General features: G+C 43.5%; 1 protein-coding gene across 5 annotated transcripts; it reads left to right on the top strand.

Annotated features, from left to right (window-relative positions):
* Positions 1–37: 37 nt before the first annotated feature.
* micall2a (mical-like 2a) lies at positions 38–15,943 on the top strand. Of its 5 annotated transcripts, XM_037257587.1 has the most exons (19): positions 38–292; positions 774–822; positions 1,279–1,398; positions 1,637–1,894; positions 1,971–2,089; positions 2,212–2,598; positions 2,682–2,809; positions 2,890–2,938; positions 3,140–3,231; positions 3,366–3,464; positions 3,546–3,610; positions 3,774–3,897; positions 3,975–4,077; positions 4,154–4,227; positions 4,294–4,408; positions 4,500–4,546; positions 4,655–4,714; positions 8,893–8,951; positions 15,801–15,943. In XM_037257587.1, exons 1-18 carry the CDS (start codon positions 150–152, stop codon positions 8,919–8,921), a joined length of 2,061 nt encoding a protein of 686 aa, XP_037113482.1. In that variant the 5' UTR covers positions 38–149; the 3' UTR covers positions 8,922–8,951; positions 15,801–15,943. The 5 variants fall into 5 exon arrangements, with proteins under 5 accessions (XP_037113482.1, XP_037113485.1, XP_037113483.1 ...); XM_037257590.1 differs by lacking the exon at positions 4,655–4,714; XM_037257591.1 differs by lacking the exon at positions 1,279–1,398 and having other exon boundaries at positions 42–292.
* Positions 15,944–18,246: the final 2,303 nt, after the last annotated feature.

The raw sequence follows: 18,246 nt of genomic DNA, 5'->3' as shown, positions 1-18,246 counted from the left end.
TTCTTCGTTCGTTCGCGCTTCGACGTTGGCGCCGAAACCCTAAGCCAATCACACACTCGCTAGCAAACAGCTAGCCCCTCCCTCCCATCCACTTCGACACCTTCCTCCGACTTCGGCAACTTCCAAACATTTGCGAGCGCTTTGGGAGCATGTCTGCCATCCAGGCTCTGGAGCAGTGGTGCCGGTCTCAGTGTGACGGCTACCGGGATGTGAATATCACCAACATGACCACGTCGTTCCGGAGCGGACTGGCTTTCTGTGCCCTCATCCACAAACACAGACCAGACCTCATGTAAGTACAGCACACTCATTATTAGACCTGCCCCACCATTGTTATGGGGGACACTAAACACATCATAAAATTTTCGTGGCGTCTTACTGTAATACTTAATTAATACACTTGTAGCAGCAATTTACCCACATTCATTCCTAATATTAAAGAAATTATTACTATACGCTAACATACAAAAGTAACACCACAGCCACACGTGCTAGCAATTAGCATCTATATACGGTATAACAACAGAGGAACACAAACAGTGCAGCAGCACATGGAGACAATATTTTCCATTTAAGCGTTGGTTTTGACCGATGCAGATGTGTTAAACCAAACAAACTTTTTGTTGTTACTCTGTTCTTCCTAAATGCGACTCCAAAAGTTAAAAAATAAATGCCATTCTACTTCAGGTAAGTTCTTAGATTCTTTAGGAAGTATTTAGTTGTTAAATGTTTTGCTATAAGGAGAAATGACACTTCTTTGTATGTGTGTCCAGTGATTACGACTCTCTCCGCATGGAAGACGTGTTTGACAACAACAAGCTGGTGAGACGTCGCCTCTTTCGTCCCTTTAAAACTAGACGTGTGATGTCACGCCTCCAGCAATGTGTGCTATTGAGATAAGGGCAGCTGGAGGGCACATCTTTACTCCTCTTTAAGGGTAATTTTAATGTTAATTAGTATTACTCAAAGTTGATTGCTATTTGGTATGCCCTTAAACTCAACAAGACTGCAACTCCCTAATATGCACAGAAAAAGTCACTCAGTAGCGTCTTGGAAAGTGTTCACAACAGTATAACAGTACTCTTATTTGAGTACAATTTTTGTCTACTCAGCCCACCTTTGCTCAATTCTTGTGTGCACACATCTTCCTTGTCCTGCTTTCATCCACTTGACCTCTCTTGTTATGATAACCTTGAATAGGACCCTCCTGTGATAGGAGTCATTGCTCCTTTTTTTTTTTTTCTTTGCGACATTTCCTCCCAAGCGAGGACGCCTCAGCGGCATGTCATGTCAATAAATGACGATCTCGCGGAAGTTAACTTCCTGCGAGCATCCTGCAGCACTGAGACCATTTACAAGACTCCCACCCAGTCTCCTGGTAAAGGAAACATGAGTTTGGTAACGGACACCTTTGTATATTTCATGACGTGTCACCTTTCTCGCACTGTCATTAGATAAGAAACAATTTGGACAAAAGTGGCTCTTGTCACATTCAGACTTTACATTTAAAAATCATGTCCAAGTTGCTCCCCTGTTGTATCCCGTCAGGAAGTGAGCTGTTGAGGTCTATTTCAAGCCGATTGTATTGTGCGACTGATGACGCGGGTCTCCTGAATGTGAGTTTTCCTTCTGAAAGGCTTTTCAAGTGGCTGAGGAGGAATTGGGTATCCCAGCTCTGCTGGACGCGGAGGATATGGTGGCCTTAAGGATTCCCGACAGACTGAGCATTCTCACCTACGTCTCTCAGTACTACAACTACTTTAAAGTGCCTCAAGCGAAGAAAAATCTCCCAGTGGCCCCCAAAGCCTCGGCAACCAAACCCGCCGTTAAGAATCAGGCTCCTTCCCCTGTCGCCAGCCGGATGTCTCCCAAGCTGGCGAAAGCTGACTCTGAGGTGGGGTTGTTTTTTTTTAGGTATGCCTGCACATCTTTAATGAGATTGTATTGTGACGGTGGTGCTTGTTTTCCAGGAGCCGAACAGCAACAAAAGTGGAACGCTCAATAGTAAATGTGTGACCTGCAAAGGTCACGTTCATCTTGTCCAACGACATTTTGTGGATGGGAAACTCTTTCACAGGCGCTGTTTCATGTAAGTATTTTGAAAATTACAGGAGTGTAGTAGTACTCAGTGTTCATCTCAGCGGGCAGCCATTTTGTCTTTGCTGTTGACTGTTTGAGTAATCAGATTTGTTTTTGGTGACACTCTTCCAGTTGCTGTGAATGTTCAGGCACGCTTCACGCAGGAGGCTACAAAGCTGGGAAGAATCCCGACACTTTTGTTTGCCGCGTACACCCCGAGAAGGCTTCTGAACCTTCCACCGGGGCTCAAGTCAAGCCTGCGGCCAGCTTGTCAGAAAACCTCATCGGCATCCAGCCTGCACCTTCTTGCAAGCCCGTCCAGCCAGTCCCTCCGACTCAATGCTGGACGACCTCGGCTCAGAAAACTCAAGCGGCCCGGCAGAACTTTCTCCAAGCAGCGCCGCCGCCTCCTGCAGCGTTCCCGCAATGGCCGCAAATCAGTACGAGAAAGAAACTGGCTGAGCAAAACTGCAATAATAACAACAAACGTCCGTTTACTATTCGCTCAGCGGAGAGACGGTAAGTGTTGATTTTGTACCCTTTTTCGTCCCACTTTTTTGTTTTAACAATTAAGATGATGAATTGTGAATTTCACTCTGCAGCTTTGGAGGAGAGTCCAGTCCAGCTGAAAGTTCCACTGCGCCAAAAGTCAAAAGCAGCACAAATCCAGCAAAGAATTTTCATCCCGAGGTGATCAAATGCAGCAACGCGAGACCACCGACGGACGCAGGTGAGCAAAATCACCACTTCTTGTCGTCATCATCTTCTTATATAAAATAAACGCTAAAATAAAATACATTTTGCCAACAGATCCTCCTCCCAAGTGTCAACATGTGGAAAGCAAAGCCGAGGCGCCAAGGTAAAGCCTATCAGGATCACTAAGTGGCTTATTAGAGCCGTCGCTCTTGATCTTGTCTAATCTCACTCGCATCTCTAAACTTACCCCCCCCCCACCCCCAGCAAGCCTTCTCATTGCTATCTTCCGCTAATGACTCCGGTGCGACTCCGGCCTCTCTCTCCTCTCGTATTGCTCCATCGTATGTTTCTTCCTATTGTGCAGAAAAGACGCCGAATCTGCTGGAAAAGAACATCAGTATGACTTCATGTCCACGTCTTTCTCCAGCGTCCCCTTAAGTCCTGCCAAGAAGAGATGTATGTAGAAAATTTGTTTCAATTAAAAAAAGATAAAATTCATTCGAATTTTCTTTTGCAAATTCCAAGCCTTTTTGTTTGTGTTAAAAATTGGAGTGCAGAGCATGAAGTAAAGCTGGCTGTCCTTATTCTAGCTGAGCCTTCCGGGCAGCGCTCGCCTGTCAAATCCACGACAAAATGGCCAACTACAGAATCCATTCGCTCGCCAACCTGCAAGGGAGACGTCCTGTCAGGTGCGCCATCTTTTGGCTTTTTGCGGTATTTTCAGATGTGAACAAAAGCTGCCATCTAATCCCAATTCATCGACCTCTTAGGTGCTAAAAAGGGAAAGTATTTGTCACCCACCAACGCTCCCGGCGCAGAAATGAGGTCACCCTCGGTAAATTCCCTCCATTAAGTCTCTTATGAGATTAATTAACAGCGTGACATGTACGCTGTCCAAAAAATGGACATTTTTCATTTAACTTATCAAGTCAGACTTTTTTTTTATTTAATTATGCAAAGATTTGAATAGGCCTCTATAGCACTTTGTTTTATACCAGCGCCAGTCTTATCACATCCCGGCGGAGCGGATTGAGAACGAGCTGGACCAGATCGAGAAGAGCCTGGTGCTGCTAGAGAGGGAAGGTGTGGAGCTGGAGAGGAAACTCCGCCGCTGCGAGGAAGGTACGCCATTTCTTTCATGGTGGTGCAGAACTAATCCTAATGTTTTTCATCGGTTATGTTATATTGGTGCTTTCTAGAGGGCGGGGGCGACCTGCTGATGGATCCCCTGATGGTTGACTGGTTCAAGCTCATCCGAAAGAAGCAAATGTTCATCAGGAAGGAGTCTGAACTTGTCTACACGTGAGTAATATCGACCTCAAAAAATCCATGTTGGTGTGTTTCTTAAACTTATGTGTGATATTTTGTGATATTTCAGAGCAAGGACTCAGGAGCTGGAGCGGCAACAGCCACGTGTTGAGCAGGAACTTCGCAGGCTCCTGGAAAAGCCAGGTAAGAGTTGATGTGGCGCTCCGGCACTTGTGCTTTTTGAGCTGACTCTCCCGTCGGGCGGGATAGATCACGTCAAGTCGTCCGAGGAGCGAGCCCGTGAGAAGATGCTGATGTGCAACCTGATGGAAATTGTGGATGGTAGGAACGCCATTGTGAAGGTCCTGGATGACGACCGCCTCAGGTGGGGGCATTTCTGTTCAATTGGAAGGAAGAACAAATTTGTCATTTTTATCATTTCAATTATTAAAGAAAATGTTTCTGTTCATTTTCAGGGAATTGGCGGAGGATGAGCAGCTAAACACAATGATGACAAATTTGGGTAAGTCGTGTGTGGATATCTAAGACAATATTTTCATTTATTTTTACGTTTTACCATTTTTAGTTATTTTCGTTTGTTCTTTTTTTTCTTTCCTTTTGTTATCAATAGGAATAAAGAAAGGCAAACCTAAAAGGAAATCCTCCATCTCAAAACTGTTTGGTCGAAGACGTAAGCGACGAGTGGAATAATGTTTGATAATTCGATAAAGCGTTGAGACATTTTGATGTCATAAAGCACATACCGATTTGAACATTGTAACTTAAACTTTTTATCACTGTAATTAGTTAAGATTTGTGATCGTAAAAATCAAAGAGGTAAGAATATGGTTTTTAGCTCCCACTAATCTATACACAGCGTTAATCAATACTGCCTGCTTGGAATAAGAATTGATCTGATTAATTGATCAATTGTCAATCCCAGACGGTGCTCGCGTTGGGCAATATCACCCTCTGCTGTTGTCACTATAACCTCACACTACAAGATATTTATTCAGACATTCTTTTATCGAGCCTTTTCTGACTTGGGTTGGAAGTGTCAAAGATAAAGTTAGCCCCAATTATAGGTGTGTGAGCACGCCGCTTAATTAATGGCAGGATTAATGTTAGAATGCAGCATAAACCCTTTTTTTTGGTTTGGCCTTGGCTGAGGTCTGAACTTGATGCTCATATTTGTTTTCTTGTAATGTAAAAAAAATGAAAAAGACTATTTGTTGTGTTTATTATTCACACATTGTCATTGGTTTTCTGTCACTTACTCATATTACCTGCATGTCATATGACACACACACAAACGCACATGCACACACACACACACCTCGACCATCCCATAGTTATTCTTTCCATTCTACCTTTTAATAATAACTTATCAGTGTGTGCTACTTTAATGAATCATTAAAAAAAAAATGTAGCCAATCAGGTGGCGCGAGGTCAAAAGTAGGTCGTGGGCTGTTGAAATCGTTCCTGCTGCATTATGTGCATATTAGACACACGTGTAATCCTTCCACAGCCTCCCAGCCAAATTGAAATTATTTCATTAATAATTCCAATAATGGATTTTAACAAATTTCCTGTAACGACATTAGCGGGTGAAGACAGAGGGGTGGGGGAGGACGCGGGGCTCTTGTTAATTAAGTAAGCCACACGTGTTGAGCAGCCTCCATTTTGTACTGTAGGTGGCAGCCTGGCTATGCTCTATCACACACACTCTTACACACACACATAGCCGCCACTTGCAAAATCCAATTTGCCTCACTTGCAGACAGTTAATTTCTTTGCTAATTTTATAAATGCTGTAAAAAAAAAGTTTGAGCTGTGCCGATGCCGTAGCGCTATGTGAAAGAGGATTAGCTCCCGCGCTAGCTTATGGCGGCCAAGGCTTATAAACTATAGTGCGGCCTTATCACGCGTCTGACGTGCTTTAATTAAACATTACTCTTTGCTAATATCTGCGCGGCGATTGCGGCGCACCTAAATGTGCGGCCTCCTCGCTTTTAGCATTTTAGCTGGGAAAGGAAAGCACGCTGTAGCAACTTTAAACTCCGGTGTCCAGCAAATCCTTTGAAGATTAGCGTGTGCGCTAAAGCTGAAGAGTAGTATTCACACATGCAGCACATACAAGCTAAAATATTCTGCAGCCGATTTTTATTACTCCGCCTACTTTTTTTCACTTCTTCCATTTTTCAGCCAATTTAAACCCTTCACATTCTAATAGATTCAAAACAATTCAGGATTTTTTTGGGTTGCAATTATGCAGAACAAAAGGTAAAATGTAGATGAACTGCAACAATATGACACAACTCGCGTTGAGATGCGTGAAATGGAGATCACAGTCGGAACTGAGTTCTGAAATGATGTTTGGAGAGAGGAAGAAGTGGCACACGGGTGATGCGTCTGACAGTCGAGACTTGAATGTGTGATATTAGAGTTAATTAAAGCTTTGCGCCCCATCTCCTGCAAACGCTCGCACTGGTGCAATTAAGAATCAAAGGCGAGGGCTTAGTGTCAGGGGGGTGGGTGGGGGCGCGCGATACATGCTTGCAAACGGCAACGGGGACCCGATTCGCCCGGCTAGCGCCGAGCGACAAGCATTAACAACAGACCCAAATTAGAGGGACATTAATATTCATAAGTCAAACAATTTGTGCTCGCGCGCGTGATGAAACGGAATCCTCGGAGGTGAGCGCTCCTGTCCGGGCTGCTCATTAGAATATACCATTAGCCGTCAAGTGCTTCATCTGTATAAAAAGTCTCTTTTGGACTGAATTTGTAATCTTGTTTGGGGAACTTTGACATAGAAATAGTACACTCACCGAACGTAACAATAGGTACACCCACGCATATTGTATCCAAAAAATGATGCCTTCACGTGCATAGTGAGTGAATTAATTGAACATTCATGTGGTTGGTGTACAAAGGAGTTCCTCATATATTGCTTGACTTGATCAAGTTGTTGAAATATTCCACCTTTAGCCCAAAATGGTTCTGATTTTCAGTTCGAGGCAAGGCAGCTTTATATAAAGAAAAACAAGAGCTCAAGATCTTCAAAAACCAAGTATAAATATTAAGTAATAGCTTACTAACATGAGTAATAGAATGTAAAGTGCGGGATTTAAAAATGATTAAAAAAGGCCTCCAATAGGTCAAATTTTCTGTCTGTGTGAATGATACACGAAAATGGTAAGACTGCAAGAAGCCAATGCTTTTATTATTCTTATTTTACATTTGTCCGCAATATTTATCTTTGCAAAAATATATATCATATTGATGCTCTAAAAAATGCGCATCCTGATTTTTAGTGAACTCAAAATATTTTATTTTTAACTAATAAACATGTAAGTTTTAATAAACGTGTGAATATGGCCTTTGATTTCACCTGCAACAAAATAGTCATCTCTGTTTTGATGTACTGAACATAATTTATCCCAGTATCATAAAATTGAACTCTGCATGTAGCTAAATGAGTGATAATCAAAATATTAGGAACCATAAGTACACAGTTTTATGTTTGAATGACTACATTCATCTTTCTATAAAAAAAAAAAAAAACCTTCCCTAGACAGTACCTAACCCAGGGCGCACACAAGCCCAGTTGCATCATCTTTAGCCCCGCCCCCCCGGCAAATGGCTGCCACTGGCCTTTAATTACGATGCTCCAGGTAATTTGATCAGGCTCATTAGCTCTGATGAGTAAACGAGAAGGGCGCCTCTAATTCATCGGGCCCATCCGCGCCCTAGATGAGGCTTCTCATCAGCGCCGTCATAATATTTGAATAGCAAGCTTAAAGCCTCAGATCTGAGCCTCCACAGATCGGCTTGTCACTTGGATCTTTTTTTTTTTCTTAACTCGCATCCTCGCATGCTTTAAAAGCTTGTTTGTTTACATTCTGTCACTTGAAATGAGATTCTCACACCTGCTGCAAACAAAAAAATGGCATTGTTTTGTTACCTTTTGACTGGCAAAGATCCATTTTCCGTGCCACGCGGCACTAGCGCTGAAAGCAGGGCGCGTACAAAATTTGCATTGACGAGAAATTATGCATGGCGGGCGAGTGGGGAAATGAAATATCTGTAGTGCATGACTGGTAGACTTGACAAGTGCAGCTTTCATCCATCTCAAATGAATAATTTTCACTTGCCTTAACCAACCGTAATCCAAGCATGTTATCAGTGGGTGCGCAGGATTCTGACAGATTTTTTTTTTTTTTTTTCGGCTGAACGGCGTCGCAACTTTCGACTCAATGCCGCAGATTCACACGAGCAACACTCGTGGTCTGAGCCACTCATTTTTTATCCTCTCCCGCCGTGTGGCGGGATCAGTGAAATTCCCTTGCAACACAATACGTGCTCGCCAGGCCGGGCCCCAAAAGATAGCGTCCTCGCTGGTCGCGTTCCACCCGTGATTCAGCCTTTTCACGGGGATGTGGTGTGAAGACCTCTTTTTCACCCCGTGGCCCTTTGTCCTCTATTTCCAGGCCCGTCTATGCTAATATGCTACGCTAATGCACTCACTGGGCCGCAACATTAAGCAGCGGCCTAGTGTGGCGAGCTCAGATTATTCCACTTGTCCGATTTAAAGTCCTTTTTACCCTTTAGGGCCACTGTACATCTTGTGTTAACTCATTCACTGCTAGCTAAGGCAGAACTCTCCGTACTGTTAGCCATTGTGGAGCATTTCGAGTGAGCTTTCAAAATGTCTTCTATGACAATATAAGTGCTGAATCGATGGAGTTAATGTCAAGTCGAAAAGTTTCTTTACAATATGTTGTCTGAACATGGTGTACTGATGAATATTGTATTTGTGGAATATGAATTAAGCAGTAAAATCTGCCTGTTTTCATCCATCCTCAGGAGGCGGCCATTTTGTCACTTGCTGTTGACTAAAGATGCCAACAGTGTTCAGAGCTCAGGTAACGACTCAAGTAAAACTCACCTGTTTTCGAATTTTCGTGATGTGATGTTTGCAAACTGAGCCATTGTTTGATATTGTAAATTTGAAAGAGGGAAATCGGAGACTAACTTAACGTCATATTGAGTGCCCTCTTCAATCGGAGAGATGGCTGTAGAGTCTTTTTATTATGTACACCTTTGGGAGATAAATTTGTTAGTCTCGAGAAAAAATTCTTTAACGATAGCAAAAAAATAAGGGACGCAAAGGCACTTGGGAATTTGGAGGGGTGTGTATCATTGCGCAATTTTTTATTTAGTTTTGTCACAAGCTTCTCCCACTTTCATCCCACTCATTCTCATTCACGCGCCATATCCCGTTAACCAAATACTCCCGACAATAAACAATTAAATGCGTAATTTGTATTTACGAGGCTAATCCGCGTGATAGCTGCTAATGCGCGGGGTTACCTGGCTATTTTTCAATATCCACTTTCACACAAGCCCCGGCGATAAGAATATTAACCTCCTCGGTTTCAGGTAACTTTGAACGCTTGAACATCTTGTCTTAAAGAGCCGAGCGCGTGAGCGGGAGTCTCAGCCTTGGCATTTAGTGACATTTTAAGCCTTTTAACAGAATCCAGATGGGGATTTGCCGTTTCCACCAAAGGGAAATAATTTATATCCTCCATTTCGCCGAAACTGTGGGTAGAGGGATTAAATACAGCACAGAGATTTGTATGTGGTGCAAGTAAAACAATGTTGTGACTCAGTTAATACATTTGCTCTCATCCACTTTCATGTTTTTATTTGTTATTTTTATTTTAAATGGAAGTCGTTACTCATCGAGCTGAGGTTTGCTTTCGAGCCAGTGTGTGTGCGGTTGACACTCGTGACAGCACCAATTACTTGCATCACCTCCCGATCAATCTTCCTTAAAGCGACAATATGCGGTAATTTTAGCTCCAAATAACAGCTCCGGAATCACTTGGATTGATACGCTGGCTTCTAATAAGAAGTAGTATAGCTTGTCTCTTGTTGCCATGGAAACCAATAACTTTCTGAACTGATTGCAGTGGAGCAGCCAGGACATTAAATTTTTTTTTTCTTCATGTATATATTGTTTTAATTAATCGTCTGATAACTCGGTTCTCGGAATATACCTCTAGTTAATATCAGAATCAGCATTGTCTTAAAAAAATCCAGATCGTCTTACACGTAAGACAATACCAGACTCGATCCTAATGCGACTTAAATCTATACTGATGATTTTCTATTGGCAAAGACGGTTACGATATTTATTTCTATTTGTTCTATTCAGTGGTGGTTGTCACCGTTTCCCAATGTCCATAGGGCGCGCCCTTGAGCCCCCTCAAAACCAAAACAATTATTCCTTTCAGCTTCTATTGTAGTTTTACACCAGTCCCTGCACATGGATCACAGTTTGTTCCACAAAGGCTCCTTGGCGTATGTTCAACGGGCCTGTGTGTGCGACAAGCAGCATTTGTGTTCGATGTGTGTGCGCGCGCTTTGATGCACTGCCTCTTTATCTCACGGACGGCAAGGTTAATGAAGTGGTGGCACATTTGGAGGAAGTGGAAATGGGATGAGTAGCGAACAGACCAGAGGAAGCTTGGAGATGAAACGTCCGGCTCTTAGCGGCTCTAAGTGGCAATTCTGCTCTGTTCGCCACAGACAATAAGAAAGGCAAACGGGGGTCTTGGCTGGTGGGGGGTACTGGAGGAGGAGGAAGGGGGGGGGGGGGGGGGGGGGTCGTCATCCTCTTAAACACAACAGACGTCTCAACGCGGACGGGTTGATTGCATCTCTTTTAGGGCGGCTCATGAGGAATGACATTTACATTGTAAATTGAGCTGTCAAGTAAGTCCTCATAAGGCTGCTGGAGTGTTTCCGTGACGCCTTTAATCCCGTTTTTGTGTTCGGACGTGTTCCCAATTGTGCTCACGTCGAGGCTAATAAGCAAAAAAAAGAATATGATGCTGCGACTTTAACGAAACGGCGTCTGATGTAAAGCAGCTCACTGTGGAAGTCCTTGCAAAGATTTTGGGAAAGCCAAATCAACTTTTTCCACAGTGGTGGAGGGTCAGGGTCAGCGAGACAACTCTGACAATGAGTGGAAATAATTGCATAGCGTGTGTTAGCTCTGGGAATGAGGAAATTATTTTGTTTATTTAACAGCATGCTCAATACCGCTTTTTGTCAGTCCGATACCATTATTAGCGTTAACTGATACCGTGCCTCGATAGTACTTTTGTCCCGCCACTTGTCGACCAAAGCTCTTCACCCAGGTTGTAATAGTTTTTGGGTTGTCATAGTAGTTTTCCTTGGCTCGTTTATTTTATTTTTTTTCTTATTTGAGCTAGTTTAGGGGGAAAAAAATCAGGTTTAGTTTATTTCACTCATTGGAATAACCTTGGTTCCATGCTCATGAATGGAAAGACAAAAATAGATTTGCGTTTCCAGTTTAGACAAAGAGCAAGAACATAAGCTAATGCTAATGCTGACAATTCTTCAGCTTTTTCTTTTTTCCTTTTGCTTGTAATGTTCCAATTCCCTTTACATGCAAGCCAGCTAATAGGTAAACAGTCCTGTATGGTCGAAATGAAGCCGATGAATTAGCATATAGATGAGTTCCTCTCACGCAAATAGCGCTCTTTTGCCTCCCGTGTGCTCAGCTGATATCACGTATGTAAAGTGTGTGTAGGCCACCCCAAAAAAATGTACATTCATCAATTTCAGTCATCAAGCCGTCTAATGCGAATACTTCCCCCCTCGTTATTTCCTCATTGCTCAAAAACCATGCCTAAAAAGGCGGACGGCGACACTTGCCGCAGCGGCGTAATTGTTTTGACGAACAAGCTAGCAAACAAGCTAGCTTCCTTTTCCATGTAAATCGCCATTGACGGGGGGTGAACGAGCGCACCTCGTCGTCAGCGCTGACTTGTTTTTGATCCTCATTACTGTAATTCCATAAAAACAAACACGAAGCCTCTGAAGTATTTGCGGCCTAGCTGTTGTTAATATGCCCAAAGAAGCTTACGGAATTGGGTCAGCTAATTAAGCAATTAGCTTATTCCGGCTCCGCGGTCAGGGCCGCCGCTAATCCGCAGAGAGTTTCGTCTGCCGCCCCGACAAAGCGCCGCGTCTCTTCCGAAGCCATCTTTTCCCATCCGCGCGGCTAATGCGCCCATTTGCCATGCAAATCCCCGCCACTGAATAGCTTGTTTATTGTCAACTTGCTACACGGAGACATTTATGTAGCGCCGCTCAAGTGTTCTGCACTCGGCGTCGGGAGCTGTGTTAACACACATGAAATCCCAGACAGATTATGAGCGGGCGTGAAAGCCGACACGCGTAAGCGACGCGTGTTTTCCTCGCCGTCAGCGCCGCTTCGCTAAATGCTCCCCGTCGCAGCCGTCGGTTTCTTGCGCTGATTGGTGACTGTTGATTTGCTCTGTTGTTCAGATTATGTGATGTGTTGTTGTGTGTCTGATGTATGCTAATATGCAAGTTGTGCATAAATGTCACAAAATTTAGGAATATTAGTTTTTTATAAAAACAATAAATTGTCACATTTTTTTTTTTTTTCCCTCCCCTATTTACAGATTTCAAATCCAAATCCTTTTCATTGTGTTTCAGATAAAAAGATAAAGAAATTATTTTTATTATTATTATTCTAATAAATAAATATACAGGAAAATGAATCTTATTACAAAAAATGCCAGCTTAAATAAAATTTATGAAAATGTTATATTTGCTTTTGAACCTTTATTTGTTTTAATCTATTTTTTGTTTAATTGCAATCTATTCAATATTACCTAAACAACAAAAAGCATAAATGTGAACAAAGCCATCAAACCAGTTGCATGTGAGCTGAGTCGAGTTGAGTCATTTTGTCGACAGATGCGATCGACCGCTACCTCATTGCCATTGGCCCGACTGAACGATAATACGTTTTCCGCGCTGAAACGTGACGAAGGTGTGCCACAATATGCTAATAGCGCTTTAACGAGAGCGAGGCGAGGCGGACGAAGTGCAGCTCATTGAAGGGAAAGGCTTCGAATGCATTGTTAGCGGGTGGAGGGGGGGGGGCTGATGCCACTTTACAGGCATGCTGATGATATGCAAGGTGTGCAAATGCATTTACAATCTCGCTCATCCCCTTTCCCGTCGCTTCCCATTCAAGGCGTTCATTAAGCTTACGCGTATCATCAACCCGATGTGGCAGGGATAAAAAGCATGTGAGCGACGGCCGGAATTCAAACAAGCATTCTCATTTGCGAAGGTCATTACAGAGCGGCATACATTAGGAAATCTGCTAATTATCAAATGGCTTAACTTCACATTCACTGGGATTATGTCTGCTCATTTGGAATATGTTGATCCCCGCTTTCCCTTTCCCTCCTTTTGCTCGCCACCAGACACTTGACAAGCCACGTTCCCTCTCCTTGTCGGTCATCTGCGCCGACTGGGGCCAGGCGGTCAAAGTGGGCCCCGATTCATATTTGCGTCAACGCTCGCCGAGCCCGATGATGATCTCGGCATTGAGATTTCATATCGCTTTTCAAGTTGCGTCAAGATCCTTTTCCTTGCACTTTAGGATTACTTGGCTCAGCCTTTACTGCACGTGACATTTATCACCATTAGAAACTGGAGATTGAATAATCCACCATCTAATAACGTCCCGCTTGTCGCAGGGGACACGCCGTATTGTGTCCCTCATCCCTCAAGTACATGGTTTTATTTTTACAGTTAAGCATCAGTCTTGTAGGAAAATATATTATTGGTTGAATTCCCAATCTAATATTACTGAGGAATTTCGTCATCATGTGTTTCTTACAATTAGGGAATATTTTTTTTCCTAGAAGTGTAATTCCACATCCACTGCAGTAGGTGGCAGTAGCTCTTCTGCAAAATTTTCTTGACCAATTATACTATATATAGTCGTGCTGGCGATATTTTCTTCTTCCGATAATAAATGTGAACATTTTAATTAGACTCATAAAACATTTGCCCAGAGTTGGAAAAAAAACTTTTTTTTGTTTAACTGAATGATTTTGTTGGTTTTGTATTGTCCTCGCTACCAGTCAGAAGGTCTTCCGAGATGATTTCTATTTAGCGGCGGGACCTTGTCAGAGACCGGACCGCTCCTCCGCCTTGTTGGACGAAATCACTGTGATTTTAGTCTATTGAATAATCCAGTGGCCAATTAAGTGGGGCGGCAGTGCCGGGATCTATAAAAGGTTAATAAGCCTCAGCTGCAGTGTGTTTCTCTTGAGCAAATGTCACTTAGACGCGGGCCAGCGCGGGTCAAGATCTCCCTCCAGATCTAAATTTAATCACGCCGCATCACATCGCCCCGTCCTCACCCTCATTAGTCCTCCCCGGCTTGAGCGGGAGTCCGATCTGTCCTGCTTTTGCCGTTTTTACTTCCTAAGTGAACAACTCCAGAGGTCTGCGAGCCACATCTCTGCATCATGTCCTCTCTTGACCCCCCTCGAGTCTGTGACCTTATAGAACAAGGATGGGGAAACTGGCGGCAAACTTTGTGGACCCTACATTAATTAAAAAAACAAAAAAAACAAATGTGGTCACACGATCCGCATGTTTTTATACTCGGTGCCGTCTCGCAAAACGGCGCACTGACGTTAAAAAGGAATTACGCACTGAAAATGGGCAATAATTCTCAGGGCCCCTACAGAAACGATTAACATAATTCTGATAAATAAGCAGATGGTAGAATGTGAGAATTGCGCTAGATTTATCTTAATTAATATCTTGAACCTACTCAGTGAAAGGTAAATGGCTCCGGCGGGGCCACAGATATTTCTGTTTTCCGTGTGTGTGTGTCATTCGCGTGGTCTTGACATGTCGTAGTGGCCTGAGGATATTAAGTTGCTCTCCAGGTATACATCAAACCCAGGCAGGCTGCTGATAACACACACATATACACACATGCACACACACACACACACACTGGTGTTTGTTTCACATCAGACCACATTGTGTTCTTTCTCTGGCATTCACGTCCCAGAGATTAGTCCGAGCCCAACCTTTTCCTTTTTATGAAAAAGAAAAAAAAAAAACTCAATTGTGTTTCCATGGCGATACAACTCACCACAGTGTAAATGTGCAAAACATTACACACAAACAGAAATGTATACACACACCCAAAGTAGCTGTTATGTTATTTTGCCCGCAACACATCCTAATGAGTGTGGATTTCTTGGTTTGCTGTCAAATAAAGTGTGACTTTGTTTCGCTCAGATTAAGGCAATTAAAATGTTAATTATTACAAGTGGAAAGGGGACAAATGGATTCAAATAAATTGATGTATTTTTTTTCCCCTCCTTAATTAATTCACTGGGTTCCTACTGCGCTGGGTAATTACGCTTAAGTGTTTAATTACATATTTTGATGGGATTCTCAATTAGTGCGGCTTAATAAATGATCACATGACTGTCTCTCAGGTGCTTTGAAATGAAATATTACATTACAGCCCGGTCGGGAGGTGTGCGTCTGACGCCGCGGAATCTCCCCATGTCGCCGGGAAAAAACAATGCACGCGTTTACGTTTTAATTAGCGTTACAGTGATGAATGTGAATGTGATCTGTAGGATGTCATCACATGTGGGTAAGGAGAGCCGCAGCGCCTTTTGTACTTTTGGCCAACCATTCAAGCACGCATCCAACACACAAATACTACAGTGCACTAATTAAACTTAATAATAGGTGTCGTACATCGGCACTTGTGACTCATATTTTTTCCAGTAATTGAAAAAACAAGTTTAAATGTTACAAGAGCACGCTAAAATGCAAATTATCTCTAAATGCTATTTTGTCTCACACAGAGGCACAGCGGATGGATGAAAGAGCCGCATGCATGTCAAGAGCCACGGGTTGTAGACCCTTAGCGCATGGCGAGTTGTGATTAACAATATCTCTCGGAGGCGGAGTCAAGCCAGCACTTCTTTTTTTCCATCGCATCTTCTCATCAGGTAAGCAAGCACACACAATTCACTGAGACGGTCGTGCAATCCTGTCTGCCGTCACTCACATACTACTACATACACATACTTTTCATTTGGCAGACCTGATTGGTTTAAAAAAAAAAGTCAGTTCCTCACCACAGGGGGGCGCTGCTCTTTCCATGAAACTATATGAAGTCATGTTGAAAGTGGTGGGATGATGAATGAAAAGGAAATTTTGGATTTGCAAAATTTGTAATTTGGGGAAATGGTAGTTGTAAAGAGAAATATAATAGAAACATAGAAATAGAATTTTAAATGATGACAAAAAAAACTAACCAATCAGTAGCTTGAATAAAGTCGTATAGGGAGAAGGCGAGATAACAACAATAATAAACGGAGGAAATTTTTTTATTTTTGTGGTGTTCCCTGCTGCTTCGAATTTTCTAACTGAAAACACATTTTTGTTTGGCGTTCTCTAACAGTATGCGCTCAAAGGTGTCACAGCGTACTCTCGACACGTGTAATAAGGCGAACGTGATACGGAAGAGGAATCCGCAGAGCTCCGGGACATTGTTACCTTTTGCCGACTATGGCGACAAGGCAAGAGAGGAGAAAAGACCTGAAGTGTTTGAAGCCAAATGAGCTTTTCAGAGGCAATAATTAGACTTGTGCCGCCTGCAGGTAAATTACCTGCTAACCAACTCAACTGCCCTCTAATTATAAAATCTTGCCCGGCAGCAAATCCTAAAGTGGCAAAGGCCATAAAACACAAAACAAGAAGGCGAGAATGACGGCAAAAGCATGTCGGCCGCACGCTAACTGACAGATAACTGCTCTAACCTTTGAGAGGATTTCAACGAGATAATTTCATGTGGCGGCCAGGTGGCGGTTTTATTTTTGAAAGAGGTGCAACGGCGGCTTGGTGACAAGCTGTTACTTATCTGCGCTTTGCATATTCCGCAGTGGATGTCGTGGCCCAGCAAATTGATTTGTACAACTCCCAGACAGTCAAAGCATATTGAATATTTACCCTCGCCGTGTCATAAAAAGGCGGCGCGGAGAGGAGGACTCAGTCGGACGTATTGTGCAAAATAGACTTTTGATATGTTGGACATAAATAGAAATTACTTAAAAAACAAATTACTTAACTGAGTAAATCTTTTGTTTGAGGTAAATACTTTGTGTCGTAACATTGTGGGATATTTAAAGAGTAACTGTAGTCCGATTATTTGAGTGGAAAAAGGAATCTGTTTTGGAGTAGACTTCACTAGACATAATGTCTTGATTTTTAATCCAGCTAACCTTTGACCCTAATGAGGACAAGCGCTGTAGAAAATGGATGGAGACGTTGAGTAGACGAGACCTTTGCTCTGACTGTCAGTGTTTACCCACAAGCAGGCCCTGCGGGACAACAGAACCCACAGTCAGGGCCTCGCCACAGCCAACGTGTCCGCTACCCAAAATATGTGCGGCAATAGTGTGCCGCTCCCGCTGGAAGCCTTTGAGCCACAGCGGCCAAACCAGCCATTAGGCCGCCGCCGGTTGGCGCCAATTGCCCCGTCTCGACCCCCCCCCCCCCCCTCTTCTCAATCGCTGTCGTGAGCGGCTTCCAGCTGGAGCAAAAGATCCCCAGCGAAGCGTGAGATAGAAGGCTCTCCATCTTGGCAACATCTCGGGGCTGCCCCGCAAATCCCCCCCCGCAGGCCATTAAAGCGCTCGAATATGTTGCGAGGGAAGAAAAACTACAGGCCCGCCTTCATGCTGTAACAGCCATTACTTAATTGTGGCGGATTGCGCGAGGCCCGAGTGTTGCCTTAATTAAGCAGCTAATTGCAATGTAGCTCTTGATTAGCTTAGGGGGGATGGGAGCGTACGCGGCCGCCTGATATGTTGCGCACACTTCAGAGTCATTTACAGAAATTGGAGCTAATTTCACTCCCTCCATCTCTCTCGCTCGTCTGCATTAATTTAATTTGGGCTGCTTTTTTAGCTCATTAACACTTCTAATTAATACGCCGACACCGCCATTAAGACGTCGCTTTGAAATTGCCGTCTGGTGACGGATCACGACGAAGGAGGAGCAGCGAGGAGACACTCGCACTCTTTGCATTATATATTTATGTACATCAATGCACGTATGTAAAGGTTTAAGAGTACATCATGGCCGACACTAATGGGAAGCTGTGGCAGGTGGCTAAATTGGATATGAAAGGGATGCTGATTGTTTTCAAATGTGATTGGGCGCATTGGCATCGGTGCGTTCACGTGATGGCCTCGGGGGAGCCGGGCGATGAGGGCGGGTTGGTGGGGTGTCGGGGCCAGATGC

This window comes from Syngnathus acus, chromosome 8 (assembly GCF_901709675.1).
Source record: "Syngnathus acus chromosome 8, fSynAcu1.2, whole genome shotgun sequence".
NCBI classification, from domain to species: Eukaryota; Metazoa; Chordata; class Actinopteri; order Syngnathiformes; family Syngnathidae; genus Syngnathus; species Syngnathus acus.
The sequence above is the reverse complement of the archived record's forward strand: the minus strand, read 5'-3'. Positions and strand labels throughout refer to the sequence as shown.